Below are 19,644 nucleotides of genomic sequence, written 5' to 3'. Positions count from 1 at the left end.
GGGGATGTGGCAATGAAAAATTTAAATTATTTATGGGAATAAATTGGGGAAAATTGGCATGCAGGTGCGATTTGTGTTTGATATCATAACTGAAGTTAGTTTTGTGCTATCTATTATAGCTTGAGTTACAGCAATTGACAGCCCCTAATTGTCACCCCCAAATTAATTGATAAATTACACATAAGTTCGCGAAGATTTACAAGCACGAATGTTGACTAAGGCCCATTCTGTGCAATAAAGCCATTGGTTTATTTTCTAAATGCCGAAACGAGCATAAAAATATTTTTGAACTTCCCTATGCATATCGTCTTGCTAATGACTTGCAAAAAAAACCCATTATAATTTTTTTTTTATGAGGTGCAGTTAATAATCGACAGCTTTATTGCACTCGTACATTTTTCAGGATCTAAGTGCGAAAGACAGAATGATGCATGTGCTCATTCGTTGTGAAACGGCACTGCAATCCCTGAAACAACTGTACAAAAAATGAAAGCTGAGAAAACAGAGTTCAAAGTTTCCCTTAAAATAAAATATTTATTTTGAACACCTAACACCCCCCTGGAATGTATTCCTTTGCCTGTGAGGACACATTTTCTTTACATTTTGATGTAGTTTTTCAATTTCTTGCAGCAGTTTCGTGCACCTTAGTTGCCTTTTTGACCGTCTTGCATCCATGCGTCATGCAGAGGTAGATGACAGCGCATTCAAAACGTCCGCTCTTGTCTAGTTGCGCAACCTCTTTATTGGCGAGAGTGGAGCTGAAATCCGCAGTTGAACATTTAAAGTGAAAACTCATGCTCTCGTTGATGTTGCGGTGCCACATGCGGACGCGCCGGCACCAGAGCCCTCAGTCGCGTAGTCAGCACTGCACGCGGGCACGCTTTCCCGGTCACCCACGTGTGCTGGTCGTGCCTCATCGATAAGCTTGGCAGCATCTGCTTCTACGAGTGGTTTCCTCCCTCTTTTCCACATCTTTAGTGGTCTTCCGTACGCGTGGACCACTCGGAACTTGATTCTTTTGGGGTTCATTACAGAACAGGTGAGTTAAGCTGCGACAATTATCAATCACATTGATTGGAATGCGCTATGCAAATGCACGTTAGAGAGGTTCATCAGCAATTCAAATCTAGCGCAGCCTATTGGCTGTTGTAGGTTTGAATTGCGCACCCACGTGACTACTGCAACCAATTGCAATGCTGCAGCATTTCCATTTTCTTCGCCTACGTTTGCTGGTTTATTTTTCGGTGGAGAAATGAGTCGCTCCGGCAATCTTGAGCTCCGATCTCTCCTCTTTACGGTCCGCGGTGCAACGGGGCATTCCGAAGCCAGATTTTTTCGCAATTTTTGATGACAGCACTCTAGGAAAGAGCTGTTTTCTGAATTTCTGCTGCATATTTTGTTATAACATTTCCCCACGAAGCAAATAAAGGTCCATGGATCGTGAAAAAAATCAATAGAAATCGAAAGTTTTGACAATTTTGACCGCTTCAATTGCCGCGTCCCCCCTTAAATTATTAAGGTGCTCACACAACTGGAAGTGTATACACTCGCAGACCGTTTATTCGGACCTCACAGGGACTGCGGAAATGCCCGACTAAACAGGTGTCCGAAAAAGCAGATTAAGAAAAAGAAAATGAAATCCTTCATTTCCACGCACTTATTCGGGCTCGGCAGTAGGCTTGAAGAAATCGTGAATGCGCCATTGCACGCTGTTCCGTTCACGCGCAATCAGATAAGCCTGAATCTCTGAGAAGGTTGGCTGAAAGCACAGTCACTGCTTGTACACGCTCTGCATGAGACGGCAGCGTAGCACATGGTGCGTCATCTTCCGACTCAGTCATCGTCCGGCAGTGCAGCAGAAACCTGATGAATGATCTCGTCGTCGAGTTCTTCGCATGTCAGTACAGCAGTGTCAGCACCTGTGAAACTGTCAAATGAGACAGTGTCCGGAATCTCAATGCAACTACTGCGCAGGTCTCGGCAGAACATTTTCCGTGTCAGTAGGGAGCACATCGGAAGGCGACAAATCTTAGGCCTCCCGGCACCCGCTTGCCGGCATTCCCCAGCGCAGTCTGCGCTGGCACTGTCGGCGCCATTCAGTCGTACAAACGAAAAACATGGCCTACTTGCAGCGTCGTGCGCGAAGAAACAAATCGGCTGCTGGATTGTCTTTACATGGCTTACTAAAATGAAACTAACTGCTGTAGAGCCACTCTATCGAACAAGGCAGAAACGATGATGATGAGCGGGGATTTGCAGTAGTGCCACTTTGTGGGGCAGCAAGGAGGCTCCGTTCAAAGCAAAAATGGCGCTTAGCAAGTGGAACCATGCACCGGTCAGAGTCGGTGCATGGTGTTCTCGATCGAGTTGGCTCAAGAAGTGTCCGAAAAATGAGACGACAGGTTGCAAGGTGTCCGAACTTTCGGCAGTTGTTATACATTATGGTCTATGGGGAGAATGGCGGTGCCGCGAAGCAGACCGAATAATCGAGCATGCCCGAATTTTTGGAATCCGGAAAATCAGTCGGCGACTGTATTTCTGGACATTATAGAGGTTCTGGTATTCCATTAAAGAAAAAAGAAATCACAGCAGAAGAGTACAAAATATTGTGTTGGCACACCTTCAATGCATTCCGCTGGTCCTGTCGATACTTGTTCATCACCTTTGTCAGACACCGACTTCAGATTGAACAAAATTCACCGCCAAAAGAAAGCAGTGTTTGGCACAGCAATGCTATCAACCATGCCTCAGATGAGGGGAAAAGGCGAGTTGAGCATATATGGCGGAACACGCAAACGAGGGCTTTCAAAAATATTTTTGGGGTTATATTTGTTGAAAGGCATCAAGGCATCGCACTCATTCCTAAGCGCTGCGAAGGTTTCAAGAAAGGATCGGTAAACCCCCGGTAACTCAAAGCCAGACATGTCCAAATATCGCCCCCCCCCACCCCAAGTTCTGGCTAAGCTATGGTTAAAGTCGCTACCCAAAGGTCTCCATACTCTATTTGCAGCTGCGATATCACCAAAAATTGCGAACAAAATTCTGCTACCGCAGCTAGTCCTGATTAAAGGAGTCGACAAACTTGGCAAGCGTCTTGCAGTTCTGCCGGCTTGGGCAGAAATAACATGACACAAAACCAGACGGGGAGAGCGAACGAGGGGAGAAATGCCGGACTTCTCAAGACGGCCCACGGTAAGGAATGCGAGGGTGCGACATACCCACCTCATCTACGTGCAAGTGCCAGCAGCATTTCACAAAAGTCATTATCAGAAAGCCAATCACCTTGTTGCTCACGGTCGTCTCGGTCGTCGGGGCCACTCCGGTCATCCCTGTAGCTGCTGCCATACTCCCGCCTGCCACCACCAAAGCCTGGGAAAAACGGGCAACAGAAGAGCGAGATGTCAAGCACAAGTTCTTGGCAATTCAGTTGTTTACTTGTTTTATAGAAAAATAAACACGCATACCAGAATATAATCAAGGAGGTCCCAGAGCACATAGCTCAAAAGGGGACCTCCTGTCAGAAAATGTGCATTATACAAAAAAACATGCAAGACAGAAACAGCCCTGTGATTATAGTCGCTACGCATGATAATACAAAATATATAATAGCACAGCATAGTGGCATACAGTTCTGGTTATTTGTCCTAAGTACCGTAGAACCTCGTTGATATGTTCCCATTATGTACGTTTTCTCGGTGCCAACTCGAGCAATCGCGAACACAAAAAATGACCCAATAGTGTTACGCTCATTGTTTATAAAACCGGTTCATACGTTCCCCGAATACACGATTTTTCGGCCCCAATGTTCAGTACGTCGCCAAACTGCGATCGCATGATACATTTTCCAGTCGCTAGATGCCATGTAAACAAGAAAATATGCGAGGTGCATGCGATCGAGAACAATATATAGCTGCTCACCACGGCTGATAACTCTTTCCGCATCGCACCCATAGGGCATCGTTAGCCCGCTCACGATGGTTTGAAATGCCGCTTTCAAGACCTGTGCCACTCACGACACACTGCGCTATCGGATGTAAAGGAGGAGAACCATATTTTCATGTTCTAAGCAGTTCGCTTTTTCCCCCCCAGGCGGTAATTTTTTAACACAGTCCAATGTTTCGCGATCGTAAAAGTAGAAAGCAAGAATGGCTGCCCGCTATCAATGGTTTCAAACACCGCTTCTGAGACCTGCCGTGCCCCTCACGGCCACACTAAGCCATAGGACACGAAGGAGGAGAACTGTACTTTTGTTTTCTAAGTAGTTCACCTTTTCACCACCAGGCGTTCAAATTTTTGAACGCAAAAGCAAAAATGGCCACCCACTATCGATGGTTTGAAACGCTGCTTCAGAGACCTTCCGTGCCGCTCAGAGACATTATGCCATACGACGTGAAGGAGGAGAACTCTAGTTTTCTAAACAGTTCGCCAGGCGTTAACTCTTGAACGCAGACCAAAGTTTCGCGATCGTCAAAGTAAGCAAAATTGGCCGCCTCCGAGAGCAGCGCACGCACTTAGAAAATCGCAGATCTCGCGATTCAGGTGCGTCTATGGCAGATTTTATCGATAGATCGAGCAGCAGCGAGTCTGAGGATGCTGCCTTTTCGTCAGACTATGAATCTGGGAGCGACAAAGATGCAAGCCAGCCTGGAACATTGGCGGCCACAGCCCGGCACACCAAACTGTGCAATACCCTTTCAATGGAAGTTTAAAATTTTTTTCAGAGATAGTGCCTACTACACGGTAATACATTTTGTATAGCTCATAACTGTTTCAGTCTTTTCTTAGTAGATATAAGTGTGTCCTTACAATCACACTATCTTGCTTCTGGAACAAGAAAGGGGGTTAACCGAGGGGCCCGATTTTATTACCGTATTTACTCGCATAATGATCGCACTTTTTTGTAAGAAAAATTGACGCAAATTCAGGGGAGCAATCATTACGCGGGTTACCGTAAAAACCGGAATATAGGTCGAACTTTTTTTCAAAAAACTATTGCGAAAAGTCGACCCTCGTCTTATATACCGGACATTGGCGGAAAAACTACGGAAGTCTTGCAACAATGGGCGGATGAAGTAAAGAAGCGCCTTCGCCATCAGCAGCAGGTCGTGGCCATGTTGTGCCGACATTGTGGCAAGGCCAATTTGCATTTACATTGTCACAAAGTTATATTGGTTAAAAGCTGCTTTTTAAAATTTTGTTTCAAAATGAGCGGAAGCCGACGATAAGTCACCATCGCCTACAAGAAAAAGGCGATTGAGTGCGCGAAAGCCCACGGCAACCTCGCGGCACAGCGCCAATTTGGAGTATCAGAAAAGAGCATTTGGTACTGGCGGAGACAGAAGCAGCAAACCAACAGAAAACGTCATTTCGTGGGTGAACCGCAGCGGACCGCAAAACTGGAAGACAAGGTTGCGGAGTTCACCCGGTAGCTGCGCGTAAGATCACTGCCTGTGATAGCCGAATGCATCCGTTTGAAAGCAGCAGAGATCGCACGCGCCTGTGGACTGGGCAGCGAGAAGCACTCGTCACACGACTAGTTCGGACCACTCTAATCAAACGCGTTGCTCTGGTTCGGAGTAGCACTTGCACACTTCGTGCCCTTCTGCGTACTGTACACCCGGCCAATTTTTAACACTATCGCGCGACCAACGACCCGCATGTTTCTCGGCACCTTATCATCACGGCACGGAGCGGCGAAATAGCGAAAGTAAGCGCACGTGTACACACGCGCGTATCTCGTTTGTTCTGCCGCTCAGCGCCGTTAATAAGGTGCTGACAAGCACGCGGGTCGATGGTCGCGCGATACTGTTAAAGATTGGCCGGGTGCACATGCGAGCAGCATTTAAATAAATACTGTCACTATTGTGCATGAGTCGCATTTGTTTCAAGGTAAGGGTGTCTTCCGGTACTTTTGCCATTGAAAAAGATTTTTTTCATTTTTAGAATTGGTTAGTTGGGGGATCGACCTATATTCCAGTCCGACCTATAGTCCGGTTTTTATGGTAAATTTCCAGCGAAAAGGAAAAAAAACTTTTTTCGTCTCGCGTTTCCTGCGGGATGCGGGACACCAAAAAAAAAAAAAAAAAAAAAAAAAAAAAAAAAAAAAAGGCGGCTGGCGGAGCAAGCCGAACGGGCCGAACGAGTTTCTTTTTTTTCTTCTCTTGAGTAAATTACAAGCATTGAAACAGTTTCTTCCATATCGATGATGAATAACATCATTATTATCGGCAATTTTGCGGCAATAACATAGCCTTGTCCACTTTGAGAGGGACAGAAACAGATGGGCGCGCTTAGCTACCAGTGGGCTCGCGTCTCTTACTGCAAGCCGGCCTCCACTACAGTGCGACAACCAGCTATGACCACTGGATACATAACAGATTCCACAAAACACTGCTTCAATTCATACACAACACAGGCCTCACAGCACACATATAATACACATATACGCACCAAGAATTATGCCTTAAGGGCAAGTCTTTATCGCAATAAAAAAAGAAAGCTACCAGTGACATAGAAACATGACCGGCGTGCTGTGGAAACTGCATCATCCGTCTTCAGACAGACAGACAAAGAACTTTAATAACAAGGTCCTGAGAAGCTTTGCCCTAGGGCAGAGCTGCGGGCCGCTCCCACGTGGGGACGGGTAGGCCGAGCCTAACCGCCGCATCGTGGGTGGGCTCTCTGGACCGCCCAAGTTTGACGTGCATACTCTGAGCTCCGGATGGCAGAGCTCCATTCTTGTTCTGTGATGCGATTGGGTCCCAGTAACGAGGGGCATCGCCAGAGCATGTGTGCCAAATTGCTAACAGCCCCACAGTCGGGGCAAGTAGAGCTGAAAGCCTCTGGAGTGATTGTGTGGAAAAGGGCCAGGTTTGGATAGCACTGCGTCTGAAGCATGCCTAAAGTGGACGCCAGAGGTCTAGCCAGTTTGCAGTGAGGGGGAGGATAAGTCCTCCTACCCAGGTGATAGTGCGTAGTAATTTCGCTGAAAGTAGTGCGAGTGTCCCGAAACTTGAGAACACCGGAGTCTGAGCTCAATCTTGCTCCCGCGCGGTGGGTTAGTGCGTGCGCTTGGGAGTGGGCAATGTCATTAAGATTGGGAAACGAGTCAAGCTGGGGGTCGAGGTGAGCCGGAAACCACGTGATGGTGTGCGGAGAGATTATCTTGTTCTTGAGAATCTTGTGAGCCTCCTCGGCGATGGATCCTGAAGCGAAAGCCCTGACCGCCGACCTCGAATCAGTGAAGATTTGTGATCTGCTGTTGTCTAGGAGTGCTATAGCAACTGCGACCTGCTCTGCTCTGGTTGGTGTTGAGCACTTCAGGGAAGCCGCATTCACTATCTGTCCGTTGTGATCAACGAGGGCAATGGCGAAGTTAGACGACTGTCCATATTGGGCTGCGTCGACAAAACATGCCGAGTAGGGATCGTCTTTGGTACGCTTGAGGAGGGCGAGGGCTCTTGCCCTGCGTCTGCCTACGTTGTGTTGAGGATGAACATTATGGGGAAACGGTGCAACTCATATGTTGTTCCTTTGATTTTCTGAAATTTCATATTTCCGCTCTTTCATGAGGATAGGGTTGATCCCAAGAACTGCCAGGATCTTCTTTCCAGCCGGGGTAGAGGATAGACGGGCCAGTTGGGCTGACTCCTGGGCCTCGATTATCTCGTCCAATGTGTTGTGCACTCCTAGTTGCATAAGGAGGTCCGTGCTCGCCCGTAACGGAATGCCTAGTACTTTTTTGATACTTTTTCTGATGAGCGTGTTTAATCGTTCCTTCTCGGAGTTATACCAGTTGTGCATGGCTGCCACATAAACTATATGACTCATGAGGAAGGCGTGGAACAACCGGAGGAGGTTGTCTTCCTTTAAGCCTCCACGCCTATTCGAGACTCTGTTGATGAGTCTCATCATGTTCTCAGTCTTGGCTGTGAGCTTGTTGAGCGTAGTATTATTACTGCCATTGGATTCGATGAACATGCCAAGGACCCGAACGGTGTCTACTCTGAGGATGGTACGGCCGCTTTTAGTGTGGAGTTTGATGTTTATTTCAGACAACGGTTTCCAGCCTCTAGGTTTGGGACCTCTCCTGACTGGCCTGTAGAGGAGGAGCTCAGACTTGCTCGGGGAGCATCGAAGCCCCGTATTTCCCAGGTACATCTTTGTTTGATCTACAGCCTCCTGTAAGCCTAATTCAACAGTTCCTTCGCTTCCTCCGGTGCACCAGATTGTGATGTCATCAGCGTAGAGCGTATGATTGATCCCTTCTATGTTGGAGAGCCTTTCCGACAATTTCTTCATGGCGATGTTAAAAAGCAGTGGTGAGACTACCGCTCCTTGTGGTGTGCCTCTGGGGCCCAAACTGAAATTGTCGGACTTGAGGTCACCGATTTTGAGCGTGGCCTTGCGATCCCGGAGGAACGAGCTTATGTATCTGTGGAAGGCGTCTCCCAAATTGAGCTCTGAGATGGAGTTCAGAATGTGAGCATGGGATACATTGTCAAAGGCTTTCTCCAGGTCTAAGCCTAGGATGCCTCTTATATCTCTTGTGGTGTTGTCAATGATTTGACATTTGATGAGTTTCATGACGTCTTGTGTAGACAGGGCCGGACGGAAGCCAATCATGTTGTACGGAAACAGTCCTTGTTTCTCGATGTGCTTAGAAATTAGATTGTGTATGACATGACATGTTCCGCTACTTTCCCCACGCAGGACGTGAGGGAAATGGGTCTGAGGTTTGAGAGACTCGGGGGCCTTCCAGGCTTTGGAATGAGGATGACCGAGGCCATTTTCCAGGACTCCGGGACAACCCCTCGTTCCCATATTCCATTAATCTCCTCTGTCAACCATTCTATAGAGCAGTCGTCCAGGTTTCTGAGGGCACGGTTAGGGATGCCATCAGGACCAGGGGCAGACCTGCCATTTAGATTCTGGACAGCTTCCCTTACTTCGCATGTCTTCACTACTATCCTAATACGGCACGTTTCCGCTAAGGGTGGGCGAATATCTTAGCTGTGTTACAAGCGTCGGCGTATGAATAGGGTACACATTTAACGTATCAGTGTAAACGTGGCTACTATCGTTGCCGCTCGCGATTTGTTGCGTGCCCACGAGTGCAGATGAGAAGAATCGAAAGGCACCTGTTTTGTTGTTGTTGACCACAACCATTATAAAGCCTGCACATAATAAAGGCAAGTTTCGTTGCAGCTTTTCTTTTAGTCAAGGAAGTGCAGAAAGTGATGAAAGTAATGAAATGAGGCATCTACTTATGAATGCTTGGCGTCTGCAAACCGCTTGGGTTGTCTTGTAGAGTCGTTCGCGTAGCATTCGACAGATGGTAAGTGCGATCATTATTAGCTAGACTTGGCACACGACATATTGTTGCGGCAAGTTCAGTGTGCGATCATTACACGGCAAATAAAAAACATTGAATTCTGACGACAAAATTCAGGGGTGCGATCATTATGCGAGTAAATACAGTAATCATGTCATGAGAAGCCAACAAACGACACCAAGGACAACATAGGAGTTATTCCTTGTACTTACTAACTGAATTAAAGAAATTATAAATTAATGGCAATGAAATTGGATGAAGAAACAACTTCCTGCAGGTGAGGAACAACCCCACGTCTTCGCATTACGTTTGCGATGTTTTTTCATCTTTTTTCTTGCAGCTATTCGGCAAGCAGAATTGAAGTGGTGCGAAAAATTAAGATGAGGACCTTTTTCAAACGAGACCAAGGTCACTGCGACTGGAAACAAAGTTCTGCAACAAAAAGCGTTTTTCTACAGGTGTGATATAAAATGATACCACAACTACTATATCAATCTAGGGAGTGTTAAATCTTCAGAGAACATGCATCGGTTGCTGTAGAATTTTAAAAATAATATTTACAAAATCCATTCTTGGTCTGCAAGACCAGTGTCTGCCCTTTACCAGTTTCAACCAGTCAGCACATAGACAAACCTAGTAGGAAGGCGGCTCAGATCTGTTGGAGGTTGCTCGTGGGCCCAAACGACGCTTCTATGGAAGAAGTCTAGCCCATGTGTTATCTCAGGCCCAGTCACCGATCATGCACTCGATGAGTGGCAAACTTCTCGCTATGGTTTACCGCCCACCAAAACGCCAGTCAGCAGCATGTTTTGGCACGGCCACACTGCCTTGACCAGCACTAATCTATTTCTGTTAAAAACTGTGCTCCTGTGAAACATGTTAAAAAATTGTGCGAAGCGCACCTCGATCCCTGTCAAAGTCTCTGTCCCGTGGCCTGTCGTAGCCGCCGAGCCCACTCCTGCGCTCGAAGCCGCGGTCGAAGCCTTGGTCGCGGTCTCCGAACCCACGAGGTCGGTCTCTTGAGTACCGGTCACGGTCCCCGTCTCGGTCAAAGTCCCGCCCAAATCCAGACCGACGGTAGCCGCCATCATCATCAAATCCTCGGCTACCGCCAACTGCAACATTAAGCCAGAGGCACGATTAGCAAGGGCTCTAAAAAATTTCAAAAGAAGAAAGGAAAGAGCAGGAAAGCAAATGAAAAGATGCACAATGTTATTGTGGCATCAGCAAGTGTTGGTTTATATACAATCCTATCAGGGTTTGCTGGGACATTAGATGAGCAAGCCTGTTTGTATAACACTGCCAGAACAAGAGCAAAAACTAAGCAAAGAAAGATCTCCAGCAAGAACTTGCAAGGCTTATGTCCCCACAGAGGTCTGGTATGGAAATTGCAAAACGCAATTTTGTTTTCCCATAAAGAATTTGCCCAAGATTGCCAAAAGTGTGTTAGCAATTTGTGTAGTCGCGGCCACATAGCCTTGATCAGCCCTGGGCCTATTTGCACTGAAGTATACCAGACTAGGACAACTTTCTATATTGACTAAATTTCATAATATAGGCTACAGCAGTGTGCGAGTTCTTAATGTATGGGGATGCGCAACTCTCACGTGTCCCCTGATACGTTGTTTTCTTGCATAGCTCCCATCTCCTGCAATCCGGCTTTGCCGCCTGGCTTTACTTGGCGGTCAGTATGCTAGCAGGGTAGTACGAGAGATGGCACGAGTGTTGCTCTACTAACGCAACCTAACGGCGGGGTTACTTGGGCACAAAAAGGAGAAGGCTCTTCCTCTTTGGCTCGGGGTCGGCAAGCCTTAGCCACTCACTGACCCCGAAGCCTGGTCGTTTGCTTGAGCCTACGCGCGAACGACCAGGCGTTGGTGTCCAGTCCAGCATGGGGCGAACATATTCGCTCGTTAACCGGTCGTGGTGAGTCTGACTTCCGTGATTTGTCGCGTGCCCATTTTGTGGATAGCAACTCGGCTAGCAGGCATTAGTCTATGAAAGGTGTAATAAATGCCCTTGTGATTGTTTGCACTACTGTGTTGTCGTTTCTTTGTCCCAAAATGTTGGGTGAGAGCCCCACAAATGTTAGGATGACACACAACAAAGCGGCCAGCAATGAACAAATCAGCTACAGCAGAAGCCAACTGCCTTTGGTTTTACCCCAGAACACAAGTCGACTGAAATATGTGTGTGTTGGGAAACAAACCACAGAACAGTCCATTGCCTGAAAAAATGCAGAAAGCAAAAGCAAAAAAAAAAAAAAAAAAGTACAGCAACTCACAGGAGGATTCTCTCCGGTCATCTTCCCCGTCATCCCTCGTCATCGATCGCCAATCCCCGCCTAACGGTCGGTCGCTTCGGCCAATGTCACGGTTTCCGCGCTCACGGCCTTCGTTGTCTGTCAAAAAGAACAAAGCAATTCATTGTCAGCGCACGCACAGCATCAGCGAGAAGGTTGCTCCTCTTGGAAGCAGACAGCCAATAATCAATAACTCACCATGTTCCTCTGCTAGGCTCACTTTTAAGGACCGGCCCTTCAGATTCTGAAAGACAAACGCGTGCATTTAAGGGCAAGCAGTCCATCAACATCTTAGTACACCCAGTTTCATACATAGCAGGCAATGCTGTGAAGAATCTCTAGACAGACATCTTTGACTGCTCGCATTCACGACCAAAAAGTACTGCACACCATATGATAGACGAAGGCATAATTCCCCCCTTCCCGAGATTTTTTGAGGGGTGGACATTAGCAACCGGAGTGCCGCAAGCCTTTTTGATGCGAATAGCAATCTCAGTATTGTCAGACCAGTTTTCTTTCCGGCTATCTATACCACTGCAAATGTGGACCGATCCTAAAGCTAGTGCCGTCTAAAAATGTGGGCCTTCCATGTGGGTATGTGCCACTGAGTAAGTGCCGCTCTTCAATGAATCTCTTGACGCGCAAACTTCATGGTGCCACTATCAGAACCTGCAACGTGTCCAGAGGAAAGAGCAAGAGAGGAGTCTGGCTGCAGTGCTCACCTCCTGCACAATGCACTTCGCCTGTTCTGATACTTGGACAATCATCATAGAAGAGTTCTGCTCGAATTCCACCATTCCATTCTTTTCTTTAATTATGACCATTTTGCTTATATATGACTGCCTCCGAAATTGTCACATACAGAGACTTCCCTCAAGACTCTCACAAAAAAGTTTAACAAATTTCTGTTAAGTCCTCTAAACCTCGCACTATTAGCAGCATAGTGTGACTACTGTGCCTAGAAACTACAAGAACGCCACCTTATGGCCTTTTTATATGTATAAAAAACACATGAAACAGTAAAAACAAGAGAGCGCCCTCTAGAGTGATTACTGGCACGGCAAACGCTCAGCTACCGTGGAAATGATGGGCATTAGGTGGATTTGTCCAATCTCCATGCTTGCGGCTTTGTTTATTATGTTTTATCAGCCTTCATTGGCGTAAATTTCCAAGCAATCAGATTTCTCTATATGGATGAAGGCCATGAGACTCCACACACACGCATAACGGTTGCATTTCTAACACTACATTTCACTGAATGTGATCAATCTGCAAAGCCGCAAAGTCAGCAAGTCGTTTGAAGCCAAGCAGACGAAGCTTAGGGAAATTCATGCACTACTCATCTGCCCCACGCTGGCTGAACCACCATGCTTGCAGGTGTAGAAACTAGCAACAGATTTCCAGCAGCAATTATTGTGGCAAACTAAGCTGCTACAAACCTCACCCGGTAGGAGGGAAGGAGCCATTGTTATATAGCCTTCTGCATGTCTCTTCTTATATGCAGCAACATACTCAGGGTTTGGTGAGCAAGTCATTTGAAAGAGGGGGGGTAATCAATTTGTCACTTTTCAATGTTCCTACTACAGTAAAACTTTGTTAATTCGGCTTTCACGGGGCCGAAAAATATGTCCAAATTAACTGAACGTAGAATTATCGAGGGTATCAAGAGAACAATAAACAAAGGCTTGATACATCAACACAATTCCATCTACCAAATGAGTCGGCAAATAGTGTTCTTACTTTGTACAAATGCAGTTCGCAAGTTGAAATTCTCGCCACCTCGTGACCGATTAGTGGCTGCCATGCAAAACCCACGTCTTAATCCGAAACACTTAGTTTCGCCACCATGCGCTCCCATTATTTTTTCGCCAGTGCGCTGATAGGCAACGGATTGTGTTTGTAGCAACATAGCGGGTAAATTTGATGCCAGTGTGTGAGCTGCGGTATCACTTACGCATTGCACCGAGTCAAGACATAACTATTCCTCGCCGCAACCGACGATGACGAAACTGTGGTCGCTATCAACGCAATCACGGATGGCAACTACACAGTTTTAAAGGCGCAAGCCCAATATGGCATCATGCGCAGTGGCAAACGCAAGAATTAAGGGCCATAAAGACAACTAAATATGAAATGTTCCAGCGATCCTGACGTTTTCCACTGATGAATGGCGATGCAGAATCTGCCACTTTCTTTTGGTAGGATGCTAGAGCCGCTTTTGCGGCGCTCTGCACTTGAACATTTGTCAGACTTAACCAGTGTGCAGCCAAATGTGCCTAAATTAAGAAAGAGCTTGTTGCCATTAAAGGTCTGTTAGATTCAGCCAAGTTTCTCAGCACCTTCTGCACCTATTCACGGTGCGCTGCACCCAGGCCTTCGATTCCCCAAGGTGCAGCGGTGCACCCTGCACCCCCGTGCACGATTGAACAAGGTGCCGCAGCCCGGCACACATAACTGGCACCCCCTGCTCCTTTTCGTTTGTGGTGCCGTGCACCCTTTTCCGAATCTTTAAATATTGCATACGCCTGCCAGGATCATAGGACAAGTCCGAATTAACTAGATTTTACTACCAGACGTGCATTTTCTGTGAGCCATTTATTTTTTTCCTCCCCACACTTGCAGAAACACTGCTGATGCATGCAGTGTTTGACTGCAGCATCATGATTACCGTCAGCCTATTTCCTGTCTACAGTGCGACAAAGGCCTTGCCCTGGGATTTCCAATTACCCTCGTCTTGTGCCAGCCAACTACACCTTGTGCCACCAAATTCCCTAATTTCATCCCAGCACCTAACCCTCCACTGTCCTTGACTTCATTCCCACTACCTCGGCACCAATTTCGCTAGTTCAATAAGATCTCCAGTTATTTGGTCTAACTACTGAATGACCAGCCCAACTATCCCACTTAATCTCAACTGGAATGCCAGCAACACAGTTGGCTTTCTAATGCATGCATCATCTTGTCTCTTATTACACCTCACATATGACATTCCATCATTCCAGTGTACAGGAGGCATGCAGGAATATTGTGGGAAATATCTACAAAGATTCCACACCATACTTTGGTTCTCCACACAAAAAGTAGAAAATTAGCTATCAAGAAAGGGGTCAGGCAAGGAAACAATCTCTCCAATGCTATTCACGGCATGCTTAGAAGTATTCAAGCTATTAGAGTGGAAAGGCTTAGGAGTAAGAGTGAACAGCGACTATCTCAACAGCCTTCAGTTTGCAGATGACATTGTCCTGTTCAGAAACAATGGGGATGAATTGCAAAACACGATGAGGACATTAACAGAGAAAGTGTAAGAGTAGGGTTGAAGATTAATATGCAGAAGACGAAGTTATTGTACAACAGCCTGGCAAGGGCAACAAGGGCAAGGGCAAGGGCAAGGCCTGACTTGCAATCTCATGATTGCAAGTCAGCCTCTGGAGTCCGAGCAGGGATATGTTTACCTAGGTCAATTACTCATAGGGGACCCTGACCATGTGAAGGAAACTTAAAGAGGAATAAAAATGGTTGGAGTGCATACGGCAGGCATTACCAAATCATGGCTGGGAACTTACTACAGTCATTGAAGAGAAGTGTACAATCACTGCATTCTACCAGTGCTAACATATGGGGCAGAAACTTGGATGTTAACAAAGAAGCTCGAGAAGTTGAGGACCGTGCGAAGACCAAGGGCATGAGTTAGGCATAACATTAAGAGAAGGGAAAAGAGCAGTGTGGATCAGAGAGCAAACGGGGACAACCGATATTCTGGTTGATATGAGGAGAGACAAACGGTATTGTTGCCGTCGACAGGCTGGGCGAGCCCAAAACACCTAAGGGGTTAATGTAAATGACAAGGAACATGAGTATTAGCGAGTGAGCGCACGTGAGTGTGGGTAAGTATGCATATAAATGCATGCATATATAATGTAAGCTTACCTGTGAGTGAGCATCCTCTATTTCTGCCAACCAATTTTCACCTCATGCAATGAGTTTTCGCAAAGTGCAACAAATTCAATTTCTAAGTAAAGCATTAGCAGGCTTTAAATTCAAATGCTGTTTGTTTCCAACGTGCTGCTGAACATTTTACGAATCTATGGTCTATTAACTGAAAATTCAAACAAAAATTATGACTTGTGCTAATTGATGAGTTAACTACAGTCGCCAACCGATTTTTCGGACTCCAAAAATTCGGACATGCTAGATTATTCGGTCTGCTTCGCGGCACCGCCATTCCTCCTATAGACCATAATGTATAACAACTGGTGAAAGTTCGGACACCTTGCAACCTCTCGTCTGATTTTTCGGACACTCCTTGAGCCAACTCAATCGAGAGCACCATGCATCGACTCTTGACTGACCAGTGCATGGTTCGACTTGCCTAACATCGTTTTTGTTTTGAATGGAGCCTCCTTGTTGCCCCACGAAGTGGCACTACTGCAAATCCCCGCTCATCATCGTTTCTGCCTGGTTCGTAGCTACAGCAGTTCCGGTCTCAGCTTAGTAAGCCATGTCAAGACAATCCAGCAGCTGATTAGTCTCTTCGTGCATGACGCTGCGAGTAGGCCACGTTTCTCATTTGTGCGACTGGTGTCGGCGTGACAGTGTAGTGATGTTTGCTTTCTGTGCTGTGTCGAGGTTGCAGTGATGCAACACGGCATACGGAAACATAGCGTCAAGTGTCTAATGGCACCAACATTGCCCGCGCAGACTGCGCTGGGGAATGCCAGCAAGCGGGTGCCGGGAGGCCTAGGATTTGTCACCTTCCGATGTGCTCCCTACCAATGCCGAAAATGTTCTGCCGAGACCTGCGCAGTGGTTGCATCGCGATTCCGGACACCGTCTCATTTGACAGTTTCACAGGTGCTGACACTGCTGTACTGACATGCACAGAACTCGACAACAGCGAGATCGTTCGTCAGGTTTCTGCTGCGCCGCCGGACAATGACTCCCGAGTCGGAAGATGACGCACCATGTCAGTGAGAAACATTTTAGATTTACATTGTTATACCTGATCCTTATTTACATGCATGTTTGTTACATTGAAGTTCTATTGTACAGATGATATTTTGTGAGGTGCAGTGCTTTGGATTATTCAAAGAGATACAGTTGAACCTGGCTAGATCGAACTTTCAAGAAAATGACTATCAGTTCAATATAGGGCACATTACGATATAAGCCTGCTAATGATTTGGACGTCATAAAAGCACATACCATTTATAAAATCAATTTATCGATGAAACTAGCTTAGTTTCGCATGAAATAGTCCTGTATTTTCTCCTGCTTGGGCAGTTTCGCTGCCTGCGACGCACGCTCTTCTCCACATTGACTAAGGAGTCGGAGCAGCTGAGGCCACAAGCTTCCGCATTCGCACAGGAGCACCGGACTAGTGCAAGCGCACCAATCACTTTGGAGGATGTGGGCAAAGGACCGTTGTTGCTTTCCTCATTGTGCCCACTTTCACTTGTGCTCGGTATGATGTCAGCAATGTAGTCATCATTTTCAGGCTCTCCTGTGGTTGCGGCACCATCATCTTCACTCACAAGTCGCCGACCGTCTATTCGTCAATGGCTTCCGGAAATTTCGACAGCTCGGTCCAAACTTCGGGAACACCAGCAGCGGCTTTGTCGCACTCATCAGAATTTACAGTCATCACCGGGCACGCGGAAGCTAGCACATCCAAAGCAATTTCGGATGAACCACTTCTACATGGCCGTGCGTACGTGTCGGGCGCCACAAGCACCGGGTCGCAAGTTTATTCACTTTAGCCCTAATCTCCCCCTTATTCTTGAAGGTTGTGCTCAGATTGCTCATTGGAATCCTGCACGCTGGGGGCATCCCGCATTTGACCAGATTTACGATTTCGAGCTTCACAGCGAATTCTGCCGCTTCATCACGGCAACACTGCGGAGAAGGCCCACAAGGCACAAACACAATGAACCCAAAAAGCAGCGAGAGAACTCGCACTTGCGCAATCTTGCGAGGGTACAAGAACCTCCGATTGGCTGTCTGAGCAAGTGCTGCGGGCGGGCCAGGATCATTTCTTGCAGGGGGGTGTCGACGGCTCGCTCGACGCAGCGCCGTCATGGTAGAGAGAGCGGTTGGATGGAGCCGCACTGCCGGATTTTCCCACCACCGCGAGGGAAAGCCAACTTCTGGGGGCACTTTTCCGCCGCTTGACATTCGTTATATCGGGAGTCGCTGCTATTTTTGTTTGATGTAAACGTAACTTTTGCTACATAGACTTATTGTAACTATACCGTGTTCATAAATTGTTCGATATAAAGAATAATTCGATGTAAACAGGTTCGATACAGTCGGGTTCGACTATACTCTGGTACAGCCTTTAAAGGAGATCAAAATTCTGAGCAAACACTACATATAGATCACAAGTCCTGCAACAGTGCAAAATCACACGCAACACATGCACATACGTTTGTTACATGGGGACATCTAAAGATATCACCCGAAACACGTCTCAAAATTCTGTGGCTGGTGGGAAGGTCATTCCTCAGAATGATAGCACAGTTTTATCCCTTGAAAAAATTTAGACGTTTAAATTAGGAGATAAACTTGTACAATGATTCTATGAGCCTGCGAGCAGTGGGGAAACACTAATGAAATAGGTTTGTGTGTGCGCCCCGTGACTTCGCCTAACTACACACGACTTAAGTCATTGAGAATCCTGCAATGGAGACTTCCTTCACAAGTGTTTCCACTTGCTTTGTACGAATAGGCGCCAAGTGTGCCTGCTTAAGAAACCTAAGCTCCGAAATTTCGGACCACTTCCGACGTTCTCAAGGTGCTGGGACCTGCTCAGTCTAACAGCTGCACACTCCTCTACACAGGCCTCAACAAGCGTGCACCTCAGGACAGCATCAAAGGAGACAAACATGGCACAAGTGCCAACTCGCAAGTGAAGTTTATTCGAAGTAGGCATAATAATTTCCGAGGCTTTACGTGCCAAAACAACAATCTGATTATGCAGCACGGAGTAGTGGGCGACTCCGGATTAACATTGACAACCTGTAGTTCTTTAACGTGCACCCGACGCACAATACACAGGCATCTCTACATTTAGGACCTATCGAAATGTGGCCGCCACGGCCGGGATTTGATCCCGCGACGTTGTGCTTAGCAGCACAACGTCACAGCCACTAAGCAACCACGGCTGGTTCCAGAGCAGACATGCATTTGAAGCAGCAAGGGATGTGCACAAACTACACTGCACATAAGTGGAAAGGAATATCACAATCACGTTGCTATAATTTAGCAATCCAGCAAAAACCACATCACAGCAGTTTGCAAAACATCTGTTAACTGCTACGCAAAATTAGACGCGTCACTAATCAGCCTTCCCATTTCTTTTTTTTTTTCAGATATATAATACTTACATTAATTCCTATGCAAGCAAACTTTTACTCTAGCCCAGAATTCTGTCTGCCTTCTTTTGTACCAACATAAACCGCACATTTGTTTGAAGCTTCAACGAACTAGTTCGAGAACGCATTTATTTATACCCCTGACACACAGGCACTCTAAAGTCCTTTAGGTTAGGGGACATCTACGGGAAAGGTGTTCAAGCGCAGTGGAGCTCTCCCTCCCACTGAAGTTCCTTTGCAGGAAAGGAGATCGCGCATCTACTTTTCAAGCAAAAAAGGTGTTACTCTCACACACAGCGTGCCTAACTCGTCAATAGAAAGAAACCTGGCACACAACTACAGTGGCCCATTAGTATTTTTTTACCTTGCGAAAATGTGGCAATTTTTTGCGGTAATGTAATTTGTCGAAGAGTGAAGATTTACTCTAGCTATACTTTCAAACGCTTGCATCACGTCGCAAGTGCTGCCATGTTGAATTCCAGTAGTGTCATTTGCTGCATCGTCTTTGGCACGTTAGCATCGTGAAACCATTGTTCGTTGGGCACGTAGGCCCACCTTCTGAAGTTGGCAGCTCGCGGGTACTGTGCCAGAGCAGTCAACATGGAACTGTTAAATGATGAGTCGACATTTGATGTTTA

The 19,644-nt window shown here is 46.7% G+C and overlaps 1 protein-coding gene across 3 annotated transcripts in view; it reads right to left on the bottom strand.

The window, feature by feature from the left end:
* The window catches only part of LOC142583254 (eukaryotic translation initiation factor 4B-like), a 44,561-nt gene that overhangs the window by 21,830 nt on the left and 3,087 nt on the right, over nucleotides 1–19,644 (bottom strand). For all 3 annotated transcript variants that reach the window (XM_075693649.1, XM_075693647.1, XM_075693648.1), the window contains exons 5-8: nucleotides 11,835–11,880; nucleotides 11,619–11,735; nucleotides 10,237–10,449; nucleotides 3,283–3,369 (exon numbers count right to left, since the gene is read on the bottom strand). In XM_075693649.1, coding sequence (XP_075549764.1) covers nucleotides 3,283–3,369; nucleotides 10,237–10,449; nucleotides 11,619–11,735; nucleotides 11,835–11,880 — 463 coding nt within the window. The remainder of the gene's footprint in view (nucleotides 1–3,282; nucleotides 3,370–10,236; nucleotides 10,450–11,618; nucleotides 11,736–11,834; nucleotides 11,881–19,644) is intronic.

This window comes from Dermacentor variabilis, chromosome 5 (assembly GCF_050947875.1).
Source record: "Dermacentor variabilis isolate Ectoservices chromosome 5, ASM5094787v1, whole genome shotgun sequence".
Classification (NCBI taxonomy): Eukaryota; Metazoa; Arthropoda; class Arachnida; order Ixodida; family Ixodidae; genus Dermacentor; species Dermacentor variabilis.
This window is presented reverse-complemented; position numbering and strand designations above follow the sequence as displayed.